This window comes from Chelmon rostratus, chromosome 18, assembly GCF_017976325.1.
Source record: "Chelmon rostratus isolate fCheRos1 chromosome 18, fCheRos1.pri, whole genome shotgun sequence".
NCBI lineage: Eukaryota > Metazoa > Chordata > Actinopteri > Chaetodontiformes > Chaetodontidae > Chelmon > Chelmon rostratus.
This window is the reverse complement of record NC_055675.1, coordinates 13,498,670-13,512,185: the sequence shown is the minus strand read 5'-3', so window position 1 is coordinate 13,512,185 and position 13,516 is coordinate 13,498,670. Positions and strand designations below refer to the sequence as shown.

At 44.7% G+C, this 13,516-nt stretch overlaps 1 protein-coding gene across 2 annotated transcripts in view; it reads left to right on the top strand.

Annotated features, from left to right (window-relative positions):
- Positions 1 to 13,014, top strand: part of usta (uronyl 2-sulfotransferase a) — a 50,751-nt gene extending 37,737 nt beyond the window's left edge. For both annotated transcript variants that reach the window (XM_041958897.1, XM_041958896.1), the window contains 5 exons: positions 3,052 to 3,131; positions 3,227 to 3,380; positions 10,680 to 10,777; positions 10,871 to 11,028; positions 11,120 to 13,014. In XM_041958897.1, the coding sequence (XP_041814831.1) occupies positions 3,052 to 3,131; positions 3,227 to 3,380; positions 10,680 to 10,777; positions 10,871 to 11,028; positions 11,120 to 11,412 (783 nt within the window). In that variant the 3' untranslated portion in view covers positions 11,413 to 13,014. The remainder of the gene's footprint in view (positions 1 to 3,051; positions 3,132 to 3,226; positions 3,381 to 10,679; positions 10,778 to 10,870; positions 11,029 to 11,119) is intronic.
- Positions 13,015 to 13,516: the final 502 nt, after the last annotated feature.

Here is a 13,516-nt window from a genome sequence, read left to right as displayed (position 1 = left end):
GGGGAGGGGACAAGAGGGGTTAGCTCTGGGCTAATTGGTCTGGACTAATGGTCGAGGGGGTAGCCTGCAGAAAATAAACTTTTTTTTTTTTTTAAATGTAGAATTGAAATGGATTAATGGAGACAGAGCATGCAGGAGGGGCCCAGAGCGCTGAAATGAATTCTACAGCGCTAATGAAGGTTTTAAATTTTGCATTTTACTGCAGGAGAGATCGGCAGAAAGTGGAAGCAGAGTGAGTGGAAATGTACTGAGTTTATAGAGAAGAGGGAGGGTGTGAAGCCCAAATCTGACTGGGGCCTCAGATTAACTGCCCTGTGTACATAAACAAGTATACATATTATTGTTGCTATCCAAATAGTCCTGCTATGACGCAACAGGCGCCCATACATAGTTTATAAGAGCAGGACATTCAAACAGCTGATCAATGGCCTCTATGAGAAAGATTTTTATCTAAAGAGAGATTCAGTCTGTTCTTACGGGACGCGACAGAAGTACGTCCTTCATACCAAAGTCAGACACCAAAGACGGAAGAAGAAGTTAGCTCCACTTTTACAAAAAGACTGTTATCACTAAGGAATAACACTTATAGTAGTTGGATGTAGCAGAAAATAGTCACACTTTCTGCGCCTTCTACATCCAGTCAGATGCTCCCATGCCTTGAACTCCCACACCCGCACTTCTACCCTCCACCCATAGTGTATGATCGGTGATTCCTCAGAATATATGGAATGACAGTGGATGTGCAGCACTGTGGAAGAGCTCTTTAGCCACGCCGGCGGCATGGCTGCAGGGGAGGCGGTGTTAGTCTGTCCACCTGACTTACCTCAACAATTATTGGATGGATTGCCATGAAATATTCACGTAGCCCCCAGGATGTTACACCTGTGGTGGTCCTCTGACTTTTCCTTTAACACTATCATCTGGTCAAAAGTTTAATTTGTCCAATGTTAATTTCTAATAGATGCAAACAGTATTTATGATCAAATGCCTGCAAAACTGATGGCATTCCCATCAGGCCCAGCTGTATTTTGTGTTCACTGCAAATTAGCAAGTGTTGAACAATATACCATCAGCATATTAACACTGCCATTGTGTTGCATGATAGCATACTGAGTCAGCATTTGGCTCAAAGTGCTGTTTGTTCGGCCTCTGTGAAGCTGAACTGGTTTTAGCCTGAAGAGAACATTTGGGTGCCTGTGAGGGCAATCCTAGACCCTGTTTTTATTCAGGACCGTCAAAAGCAGCATGTGGATCGGCAAGGCTAGTTGAGAGCTTTGCTAAGAGGAAATGTTCCAATCACAGCCGCTGTTGAAGCCTCCTTCTTCTGTCACCTGCTGTTAGCTTTGCAGGCTAGCCTGTTGCATCTTCTTATAGCCTACGGATGAGCCACACTGCAGGGAACTACACCATCATGGAGATCACAGCTTCAATTCAGTAGTTCCAGCTTGGTTAGGTTGCGTGTTCCCATTGGCACAATTGTTAATGTTTTTTGATGGGAAGCCAGTGAGGGATCATGTCCACATCTCTGCAATCCTGACACCCGCTCATTGGTCGAAGGAGCGTGGAGCAAAGAATGCTGGGGAATAGGATGAAACAAACTGGACTGTTGCATACTTGAACTGGCAGAAAAAAATAAGCGTCTGGCGACAACATGTGTCGCGGATGTGGCGGTGGCACGTGGCTGTCTGCACCCTCCTCCGACCAGCGGTGGAGTTGGCTGGGCCAAGGCCTGCATTACAGTGGAATAAGTCATGCTTAATTAGGTAGATAAAAGAGAGAAATGCAAAATAACATGAAAAAAATGGGTCGAATGGGACAAATGAGTCTCACAAGATGCACAAACTCTGGGAAAACTTAAAACCCTTGTTGAATTCATGGATTAGTTTCTTGACCGTTACCAGTCTTGGGCACTCCCAAAAGTCCTCTGATCTCTCACGCTTCTAGCTCTCGGCCAGTCACTTTCAAGTCTTAATCTGCGTCGTCTGATGAAAGTCCTGTAGAAACGTTTCAGCATTTCAATTGAATTGGTTTTTAAATATCCGGACAAATGCCCTCCAATCTTATCGATTTCACCAATTAAGAGTTGGATAAGTTGACAGATCAGTTGTTTTGAGAGATCAATAAGTGAAGGCACTGTAGCTCTGTAGAGCTCTTACAGCCCATTGTTAATGCCATCCATACATGCATAAATGTGCCAACGCCATGACGAGCCAGCCATGACTGGGTCGTTATAACGTGTTTTTATTGTTTTGGAATTAGACGTATTATATGCTCCACTGGTGCACAGATATAACTTGTATAATCACTAATTTCTTCCATGCGTGAGTGGGAGAACTGGATCTCGCATTCAGAATGACTCCAGTATGGAGCTATTTATGGAATTAAGTTCCAGTTTCAGGGCCTTCAGTCAAAGAGCTCATGCAAGGGATCTGCACTGTATGTGGCACTGCTGTGATATCTCAGAGTTTGCTTTGGCTACTGCGAGCCTCTCTCTCCACGCCGACGTGGAAAGCCTTTGGGATGTTTTTTAATCTTCCATAGCAGCGGAGGAAGACCTGGAATGATCGCTTTAAAGATGTCGGCTTTCCTGGAGTCAGGGGGAAGCTGCATCTACAGCGATGGATATCCTTCAGTGAACAAAACAATGCTATCACTTTGTGAAGCTGCGAAGTCGAGGCAGGGTTGAAACCTCGGCGAGGTCGGACTGTTGTGGAAGATTCTGCAAATTGAATCAAGGTGGACCCGCAGCCAGATAAATATACGGCACAAGTATGTTTTCAAAATGTGCTCAGTTCAAACATTCAGCCGCTCTCGGATTTGTTTGACAGCACCTTAAGATGCTGTTTGCTTTTTGTCTGCAGTTGGTTTATTAGAAAAAGCATCACTGTGAGGCCCACCTGGTTTCTGTTTGAAGTCTGCATGGTCTCATTGATTTCCACTTTGGCTTCATGCACTTCGTGATTTTCCATATTTATGGCATGTGCTGTGTTTTCTTATTAATTCTGTGAGACATGAAACCAACTGTTTTTTTGTTATCACTGTTTTGTTCAGGTGGATCTAATGAAGAACATCAGTAATATCCCTCAGCCGTTCCTCTACACGCGGCACGTTCACTTCCTCAACTTCACCAGGTACAGCAGCGCACCAGTGTGCAGCGATCATGTGACTTGATGCTTGTTGCTCCAGAGCTGCAGCGTTAACTTGCCCTTTTATTTGCCTTTCTCAGGTTCAGGATAGAGCAGCCCGTCTACATCAACATAATCCGGGACCCCATCAACCGGTTCCTCTCCAACTACTTTTTCCGCCGCTTTGGTGACTGGAGGGGCGAGCAGAACCACCTCATCCGCACTCCAGGGATGAAAGATGATGAGAGATACCTGGTGAGACCACTGCTTCGACGCTGCGGTTAATTACTGTTTCTGGCTCGACGAAGCTATTTTCTCAAGCGAAACTTTATTTATTTATTTATTACATGCTTCAAGCTGTATTTCATGTTTGTTTTTCATGTTATGTGACAATATTTGACACACAGGTTGTCTGGATGTGGTGGCTTTAATTGTTGCACTCTTATCAACGGCGTTGTGAAATGTTTAATGGGTCTATTGACTGTCTTTTTGCTCACGTCTCACACAAAGTGCCGTTATGCAGGCACACAAGGACTGTTGATTAATTAGCTGGAGTCTTGTGGCCAAAGCTTTGCGCCTGCCCTGGAGATGGTAAAGGCTTTGGATTAGGAGGAATTCATTATTTGCAGGTGTGCGTTGGGCTGGCATCAGGCACCTTTTCTCTTTACATTTCGAAGCAGCGCATCCTCAGCCACACCACAGTGTCAGATTTGTGATGAAGAGAACTGACGAAGTCCCCCGTCTATGAGCTTTCCGCCTGGAGAAAAACTCTTATGCAGATCTGAGGAGCAGATTCATTATGATGAGGCTCATCGGGTTCAGTTTTCCTTTTTTTTCATGCCAGAACGCTCAAATTTTATAATTAGAGCACTTGGGTTTACCTGGATTTTAGGTCACCATGTATTTTATGTTTCCTGCTGCAACACGGTTTGCCACAATTGTCAGTAAATGTGGAAGAATCAGAAAATACTAGAAGCTGAAGAAATAAACAGGAAGAGCATAGTTCAGTACACAAGTTCACTTATATATATTTGTACTACTGATTTTGATTAAAATGTGATTTTGCAAATTTCAAAATACAACTGATGCATTTTTTAAGATCTAAGTAGGAGCAAATATACAGGGCCTATGATTAAACTAACCTCAGAGAGGGTCCCACAGTCAGTTGCCATGTTGCTCTGCTCCCAAGGGAACCTGTGCCAACCGTAGAAAACCTTCCTAGCGACATCATTAAAAGAGTCGAACATCTCCCCTTCACCTCCATCCCAGCGCCCACAAGCCCATTTACTCTCATGCGGACAATAACTAAATCAATGCCACGGATGTTTATGGCTTGAAATACTAATGCAGTATTTGACAGGGCTGCGCAGTTATTTTACGGCGGAGTCGCCGGCTTGCCAAAAGCAGCGCTTTAAATCTGTATCTGTTTTCGTTCCGCGCCAGCTGCTTTCATAACCTGGAGCTCAGCTGAGACGTGAACCGAAATGCCGTGCACTAATTTCTGATTCTGGTGTGACCTTGATGCACAGTAATTATAGAGGCAAGTTAAGATGAGGAAGCGCTGAACAGTAATGATACTGTTGTACTGTTACTGTATATAAACACACTATAATCATCCACAAAAGATCATAATCATAACAAGAGGATAATCCCGCTGGCATTAATATTTCATTACATATGATTCATGCATTCATTCATTAAACATCTGATGTACAGCATATGCTGTTTCAACCAGATTGCTTTCTTGTGTTGCGAGCTCTCTGTTTGTTGTTATCTTGGGACAAACATTAACTTCCTAAATGTTCAGACGCGAGCAGCAGAGCATCTCTTCGACACAGACGTATATTAAAGCCACTCTGCGCTCCCTTTGAAGATGTTCGACACGTGGTGTCGCTGGAGGCAGGAAGGAAAATTGTAAGGCCGTGGCAGACTGATGCTAACCCAATATTTAAATCTGATTATGATTCCAATTAGAGACCCGATTTAGTATAACCACATCAGAAACTCGGGATCCTGCGTCTGCCGTGCAGAGGTGTTTACCCCTGTAGCACCGTACTAAAGGCAATGCCTCTCGTATTTACAGTACATGCCATTTGGAGCATAGCTTTAATTTTCAACTTGCCAGTTTTTGATCTCTGTGTGAGTTTTACACTGTGGAGGAGCTAAATACAGTTTGGCTTCATGACTGTGCACTGAGCAGTGAAGCGCTGGGTCTAATGTGAGGTTGGTAGTGAGACAAATAACTACATTTGGGAAAGTGGGAGTAAGTTGGCAAAAAAAAAAACAGGCCAGAGAAACAGGTCAGAACAATGATTGTATTGATGCTTCTTCAAGTTTTTGAGGCAAATCAATAACCAGGTACGCTGCAAGACATTCCTCCCCACACTCCTCCATACTGTCAGAGACCCTGAGAGCTCAGAAGGCCATACTGAGAGGCTAGCAGGAGTGAATGTCATTCTGGCTTGAGTCTGACTGGGTGTAATTAAGTATTGCACTGCTTTCCCTGGAGTTTTGGACCATGTGAGTTGAGTTATTAAAGTATGCAGACCACGGGGGCCCCTTGCTACAGTTAAAGGGGAGGAGGAGGCTGGGCTGCTGTAGACTGGCTTACCTGTGTGTGTGTGTGTGTGTGTGTGTGTGTGTGTGTGTGTGTGTGTGTGTGTGTGTGTGCGTGTACACCCCTGCACTTATGAGGACCCGGAGTCTTTAACAGGGTTTAAAACTGACTCAAACTTTCCAAAGCGATGACATTTTGCCGCTGCCCGCTTCTCCGTTTGGGGTAGTTTGAGTCGTTCGCTTTGAGTCACACATTCGCTTAAATTCAACTTAACTTCCCAGATTCTAGGACTCATTCTCTAAAAATATATAGAACTGAGATTTTGGCTGCATACCAACTTACCGGTAAAGGTAAACTTTTGCAAAAAAAAGCAATATTTTCAGTTCTTCTTTTGCTTGGCTATGCTTTCTTCTCTCACTTTACATTGCTGTTGTTTATTTCTACTGACTGTGCTCGGTAGCAACAGCAGCCCAGCTTACCTATTCAGCAAAAACATCTCACAGTTAAGTGCAAAGTCATATCTAGAAACAAGTGGCTGCAGCCATATGCCACACTAGCATTTGGATAATGCTGCAGATTGCAGTTGCTGTGGACGACATAATGTGCTGAACCGCACTGCAAAACTAATTACAGGCTCAGGAATGAATTTAGGAATCAATACAGAGAGTCACAGACGCACACAGACTGATGTGTAATAGCTGTGAATATTAATATGTCAAAAAACAATGTATGTTTTAGGTAGAACTGAGATTAACGTTTGGTTTTAAAATTAAGGATTAAGATTAAATAACAAGGAAGAGAGTCAGGCTTTTAGCTCCTGTGGCATCACATTGGAAGCACCACCTGACAAACCGGCAACCCAGAATAATAAAAGCTGCAGCACTGATCACCAGACACCCTTATTTGATTCTATTTAACATCCAAAATAAGGCTTTACATAAACATTGTATGGAGTTTAGGTCCAGATTGGAGGGCAGGAGCTGAATGTCCTGGCAAGTACAACATCTCAAATATCCGTGTGTGTGTGTGTGTGTGTGTGTGTCAGCGTGAGTGCCCTGCTGTGTCAACACTCAGAGTTCAGACCAGTCTTGGATATGTATCCCCTGCCTGGTGTGCATTAGCACTGCCTGCCCTGCGCCGCGTCTCTATGAGAGGCGTCAATGAAAGAACACTGTCAGTTTGCTAGCTGGGGCCGAGGGAACCTGATGCACGTGTTGCCGAGACATTCCTGTGGTCGGCTTGGATTTTCCGTCGGTCCCCACACCCCTTTTTAAACACACACACACACACACACACGCTACGCTATAGAAAGGCATGCACTGGACACTTGAACACGGAGTGTACGCACACACGGGATGGGGGCATATGAATGGATTGTCGCTCATGTCTTAAATTATGAGCTTTCATTCAGAATGAGGCGGCCAATGGAAAGCCAGCTCAGATTGATCGGGTCAGTTAAGTTAAGTGCATATTTACACACATGTATGGAAATGATAAATATAAAGGGAGCAGTTGAGAGTGGTTAATCAGGCTCTGCCCTAACACAAAGCGCAACGTGTGCGCAAGCTTGAGCTCATACACCTGTGAGCATGCATGCAAACACATGCAAAAGGTCTCTGGTGTAATTCATTACCTCTGCTGAACCTGAAGGACACGATCGGTTCAAAAATACTGGTCTGATGAGGAGAGATTCCCACGGCAGGTGAGAATCACGTGCTGTCAGTCAGTCAGTATGACTTCAACAGTGACACGCACACTCTCAAACAACATGCGATGAGAGAGGCTTTACTGGCATCAGTTATGCCCTGGCATGCCTTTACACAAGGAACAGTCAGGTGGTGTATCTGTCACAGGGTCGGTTGCCTAAGGTGCAACTGACACATGAAGTTCACTGTTCACATCTATCAGCTGTTGTCTAAGCAAGTAGGCATCTTCATGTAATTTCTGTGTATATTCCTGTGATTGGCAGCTTACCTGACAGCGTCTGTGCTTCCTGTGCTGTCGCAGCTGGACACACATCTGTAAAACAAAAACAAAAAATTAGCTTAAAGCAGCTATAATGAATATTTTTGATTAAGAATGGGCTACGTGGCTGCACGTGAAAGGTGTCAACCTGTATGAGTGTAGTTTGAGGTCGTCGCAGGCAGCCGTTTTCAGTGAAAAATCTCTAAATCCGACCAACAGATGAACAAAGGTGGCGACTAGCTGGTCAACACAGTGCAGCATTTTGCATGGTCAGATATTTTGCTCGGGAGCTGGTGGAGACCAAAAACAGAGCTAAAAGGAGAGCGACTTGTGGTGGACGGAAACACAACTCCACATCCAGCTGTTCACTAGATCAACAGATCAACTTAAAAAGGTGATGGTATGTTGATGATTACGGCTTGTTTCCGCTGCCTTCAAGTGGCAAAGAAAGTCAGCTTTTAATGTCAGCTGACCCAGCTGTTTCGCTCCCATGCTCCTGGTCAGATTGTCCCATGGGAAAGGTTTATATAATCAATTACTCCTGAATTAATTTATGCACACATGCCTTTCAGTGAAACAGGAGGCCGTTGTAGAGATTAGGGCCTATTTTGCTACAGTTTCTGTGACTGCTCAGTTGGCCTAATCCACAGTGAGAATAGGAACAATGAGCCTGAGAGTGCACGCAGGCGCTCTCCTCAACATACTAATGGGCGCTCTAAAGAGAGTGTGTGTTGTCAGTCGGCTGTGTGTGTGTGTGCGTGTTTGATTGTGCGTAGTTGTATATAAATGAGTTGTGGCTGGATTCCCAGAAACTCCCCCTAAACGTTGAGGGTCCTGTATCAAGTGTCGGAGCAAAGCGGAGGAGGGACTTCCTGGCAATGAGCCATGTGTGGCGGTGAACGGCGTCACACGTGTCACTTCCTGTCCGCCGTTCTCTGCGCCTCTGTCCCTCCCTTGCATTCGCTCACTTGTTCTGTTTCTAATTCGGCTGCTAATGATCTGGGGAGGTTTTGTGCCGTGCTGCATTTAGGCTAATTGTGGAAGAGTCCATTCCCAGTATTTTATTAGCATGGCAAGTGTGCATGAAATGTAACTGTGTTGCGTTCAAGTTCGAGTTAGTTCATTTATCAGCTGCAACTTGACTTTCTTTTGAAATCTTTGCAATCTAAATTTGTGATTTATAGTTTTTTCACAGAGAATGCACAGCCAAAAGCCTGTGAAAATGTAACACTCATCATCACAGATAGCAGACTGCTGGGAAAGGAGATATACTCATAATTGATAACACTGGATATACTGGCAGCTTCATTCTTTATATAATAAGACACAAGGAGAGCAGCAAATTATTCTTGAAATTATGAATCGCAGCAAAGCAGAGCAAACTTATCACGAGTCCGGACACGACCCGCACAGGAACAATGGTGCAAAGCTGAACTCTGGAAGTTCCTCTGGGGTTTTGTTGTGGCTTCTTTGAAGAGCTTTCCAGTCATTTGCTTCACTGATCACCAATAAGTCCTGTTCCCAGAGCATAGTGCCGTTCAGTCATAAAGTTCAAACAAACCCTGCAGCCTCTTGGTGAATCAGAGACACAATTGGACCACAGTATTCAGCTGCAAGGAAAAAATAACTCACCAAGTGCATAATTTATGTAATCCCATCTCATGTACACAGAATTCTGTGCAGGCCTTCGCACTTATCCTGTCACGGCTACCTTGTTAGAGGCTCGAGAGAAATCAAGATGTGTAGTTATCAGATGTGCGATTCTGCTGATTCCTTTTCGCTTTGAACCGTCTCACAGAGCAAAAAATGGCGTGAAAGTAATCTTCATGCTATGGTAAACATGCAGCCAGAAATGCAACAGATCAATCTGATCAAAAGCTGACTGTAACTAGTACCTGCGTAACTGTCTGAAAGGCGCGCAACCCATGCTCCGACAGGCTCACATGCACATGGTTTCTAGCCTTTATCCACGTTCGCTACCCTGTCGGCGAGGTGTTTTCGACAGCTCAGTCCCCCAGTTCACCCGCGGGCCCCTAGCACCTCACCCTCAATAGCAGCCTGCATCCTCAGGGGAGGTCCTGTCTGACCCAACCTAATCTCTGTGATGGAGCACGGTGGCCTCGGCGTCGGCTTCGACGCATTTCTCTGTTTAAATCAGCCGTTACGACTTGTCAGAGTATAAATGGAACCCTGGCAAGCTTTGCCGCAATCGTCCCGCTTTCGGTTTGCTTCCACATTTAGATCCCATTCTCTGTTCTACGACGGGTCTGTCAACACCTTGTGCCTCATGCATGCGGCCCGGTGCTACTGTATGTGTGAGCCTGAGCATGTGCCGTATCTGCATGTGTGCATGTGTGTGTGTGCCTATGGCTGTGTGTGTGTGAGAGAGAGAGAGAGAGAGAGAGAGTGAGAGAGTCATGCTTCGTGGAGTGTTGTGTTACTCAGGACTTGTTGCCATCCATAAGGCTTACGTCACCTGACATGGATTTGACTGCTAGTTCCACAGCACTTAGTGGCTGGCCAGCTTCACCCCTGCATGTGTGTTTTTAATCTTTCCCCTGTTTTTTTTTCCTTTCATTATTTAATAGCTCCCACATTTAGACAAGGGTCGTTTTAAAGTTTGCAGCTCTGATTTAATCACTTTATTCTAACTTGTAGGATGTGAAATGCTCGTGGTCGTACCTGCTTGATCACTCAGATCAGATTTCTTGATCGTGGTAAATCCACCTTCTAGTGCATGACAAACCTTATTGAAAAGAAGAAAACTGTTTCCTTACGTGACACTCGGCGTCTTGGAGCTGCTGAGGTGAAGGGGCAGAGCTTATCTTTGTGCTCAGGATATTGTTTTGCACAGAACTTTGCCTTCTCAGACGATGACTATCAGTAAGCCCGGGTTCAGAGCAGTGCTGGTGAATGCCGCCATCTAGTGGTAGAAACAAATCATTACATCTCTGTTTGAGACAACTGCAAGTGGAGTGAGAACTGTTCCACAGTGAGTGAAATTAAAGTGATTGTTATTTGTCTGCTTTCAGGATATCAATGTCTGCATTTTAGAGAATTACCCTGAGTGCTCCAACCCCAGAGTCTTCTACATCATCCCCTACTTCTGTGGACAGCATCCTCAATGCAGGTAACAACCCACGCTCTCCAGGTGCATGACAAAGCATTTTGATGTTTTAGACACGTTTGGTAATGTGCTCTGTTTTTGTTCTCTCTCCACCAGGGAGCCAGGAGTGTGGGCTCTGGAGAGGGCCAAACAGAACGTGCTGGAGAACTACCTCCTTGTTGGCATCCTGGAGGAGCTGGAGGACGTTCTGCTCCTGTTGGAGAGGCTCTTACCTCATTACTTTACTGGAGTACTCAACATCTACAAGAGCCCCGGTAGGCATCACGGTTGAAGCTGTTGCTCCCTTCAAAAATTGAAGTTCGGCAAATGTATTTTTCTTAAAACTTCCTCTTGTTCTTTCGGCAGACTATAGGAAGATGGGCAACATGACCGGCACAGTGCGTAAACACACACCCACTCTGGAGGCCCTGCAGGTGCTCTACCACCGCATGCGCTACGAGTACGAGTTCTACAACTTCATCCGTGACCAGTTCCACCTCATGAAGAAAAAAATTGGCCTCAAATCTGTCTCCCAACCCACCGCCTACTCACCCGCTTTCCTGCGAGAGCTGGCCCTCCGGACCCCGGAGCCTCTGGATGAAGACGAGGATCTGGACACGGACCTGGAGGATGCCAACAGCTGGCTGGTCCATCCCTAAGGCCTGTTTGATGAGCAGTGGATGTAGCCAAAATAAAAAATAAAAAAAAACACACTGATTGGCTTGAATTGGCTGGAGCTAGCTGGAGGCGGCCTGAGGGCAAAGGGGGGTGTTCCCCGTCTCTCAGCAAGAAAAGTGAGGTGTGTTTAGGGGAGTGCGGATCCTGACGCTCATGTTTGTACGGGCTCTGTTTTCCATCTGCAATAGACTCCTATCACGACTCGGCTCAGCACTGAGGACTATAGGGGTTGAGTAATTGGAAGGACAAAATGCTCTATTTAAAAATTGACCAAGGACAATGGGAAATAATGTTAAACTCAATTTGCGCAACTCAAGTTTTGTTTAAATTTGAGCTTGTTTTTGGGTTCGTTTATGAAAAAAAAACATAAATCCATCATTGTTGTAATCTCCAGGAGAGATTAGCGCAAGATGTGGATAGATACATGTGTTTGGAAATATTCTAAATATTGGTCGCTGGGGTGTTTACTGTAGGAGAGGACTTCAGAGACATGGCCCAAGAGAGAGGTTCGTACTTTATGAAAGGGTTAATGTCCTAAAAGCTGGAATGGGAAATGGTATCCACAAATAAATAAGTACCAAAACCCTCTTTTGTATATTAGTTGTTTAGGACTGTTCTAAGTGCCAAACCTCGCTAAGAGTTCCAGCAACTGACCGGAGCCTCTGTGCACAGCCGCTGGAGTTGTGACATAGTCGAGTCAGTTGTTATAGTATTGGTTTATTACATTTTGTTTCATTTGTAAGATATTATTAGGTATAAATGAGGGTTAAACAGTAAGCACTCAGTTATGAATTCAGAGAATTCCAACTATGTGTGCATGAATGATTGAGTTTGACCAAGCCAGCAGTGTATTTTAGCATAGATTTATTATTTGGAAGAAGTCATTTGTTGAGAGTATAGGCTGGGTTTAGAGTCAGACTCTAAAAGGCGTATATGGAGCGCAAGATGTTTTAATCCAAAGTTTGAAAAGATTGAGTTTGCCAAATACCAATGTTTCTACTGCGATGCATTACAAAACTGTATGAATATACTGCACTTTTTTGCTGAGGAGACTTTTCCTGGAGCAAAATGGGAGATTCGGTCACGCGGCTGGACACTGATTTCAAACAGGATCATGTTACAGTTTAAGGGTTTGCTTTTCCCTCTCCAAATATTACCATGTAAGTGTGAAGTGCTACCGATCCCAGCTAACGCTAATCTCTTATTCTCCAGCAGCTATCATGCTCTTCGTCACTCGTGTAAAATCCATCCAGAGAACGGTAACCATAAGCTAACATGTGACTGTCATCTATGAATTTCACTCTGCCATCCTAATCTCCGTCGTCTTTACCTTCTCCCCGTCCTGGTTTGTGTTCAGTGTTTCCTTTTTTTTTTTTTTTTTGTCAGTTTAATTTATTATTTTGTATTCATTTGCATTCCAGATAAGATTCTCAGGAAGGAAAAAAAAACAAAAAACATTTATATCTTTGGTTTCTGACTGCTCTGAAACTATTCTTGGCATTTTGAGGTTGTCTGGAATGAGTTTATATCAACAGCTGAAAACTGGTTAACAACACCTAATGCATTCCATCATTTTACAGTCTTCAAAATAAATGTCCTCTTAACTATTGCAGCTTTGTCTCTGCTTTACTTTGTGGAAAATGTGTATGAAGAAGTTTGTCGTGGCCTCTCCAGACCACCAGGAATGCTGCAGCCCGCCGAACAGCTCCCCTGCTGCTGCACGCAAACAGAGCGGCCTCATTTCCTCTAACACCCATGTGTAGCTCTCCTATCCGTCACTCCACCCGACCTCGACCCATCTTCCCTCTGGCTCCCCAGGTGTGAAATTAGCTTCCCCGCTCCAGTCAGGACAACACTGCCTACCCTCTGACATGAAAAAATAAGGAACATGTCATGTCTTCCTTCTCTATTTGCGCCTGATCTTGGCCCAGACGTTTCAAAGGATTTTTTGAGGATGCAAGCTGTGCGACACACAGGAGAGCTGCTGAACCTGGTACCGTGCTGCCGCTGCCTCAATCCTGCAAACTTTGCAACCGAGAAATGTCACTTTTTCCAGCCACTGTCACAACAGAATGCATGACGTGT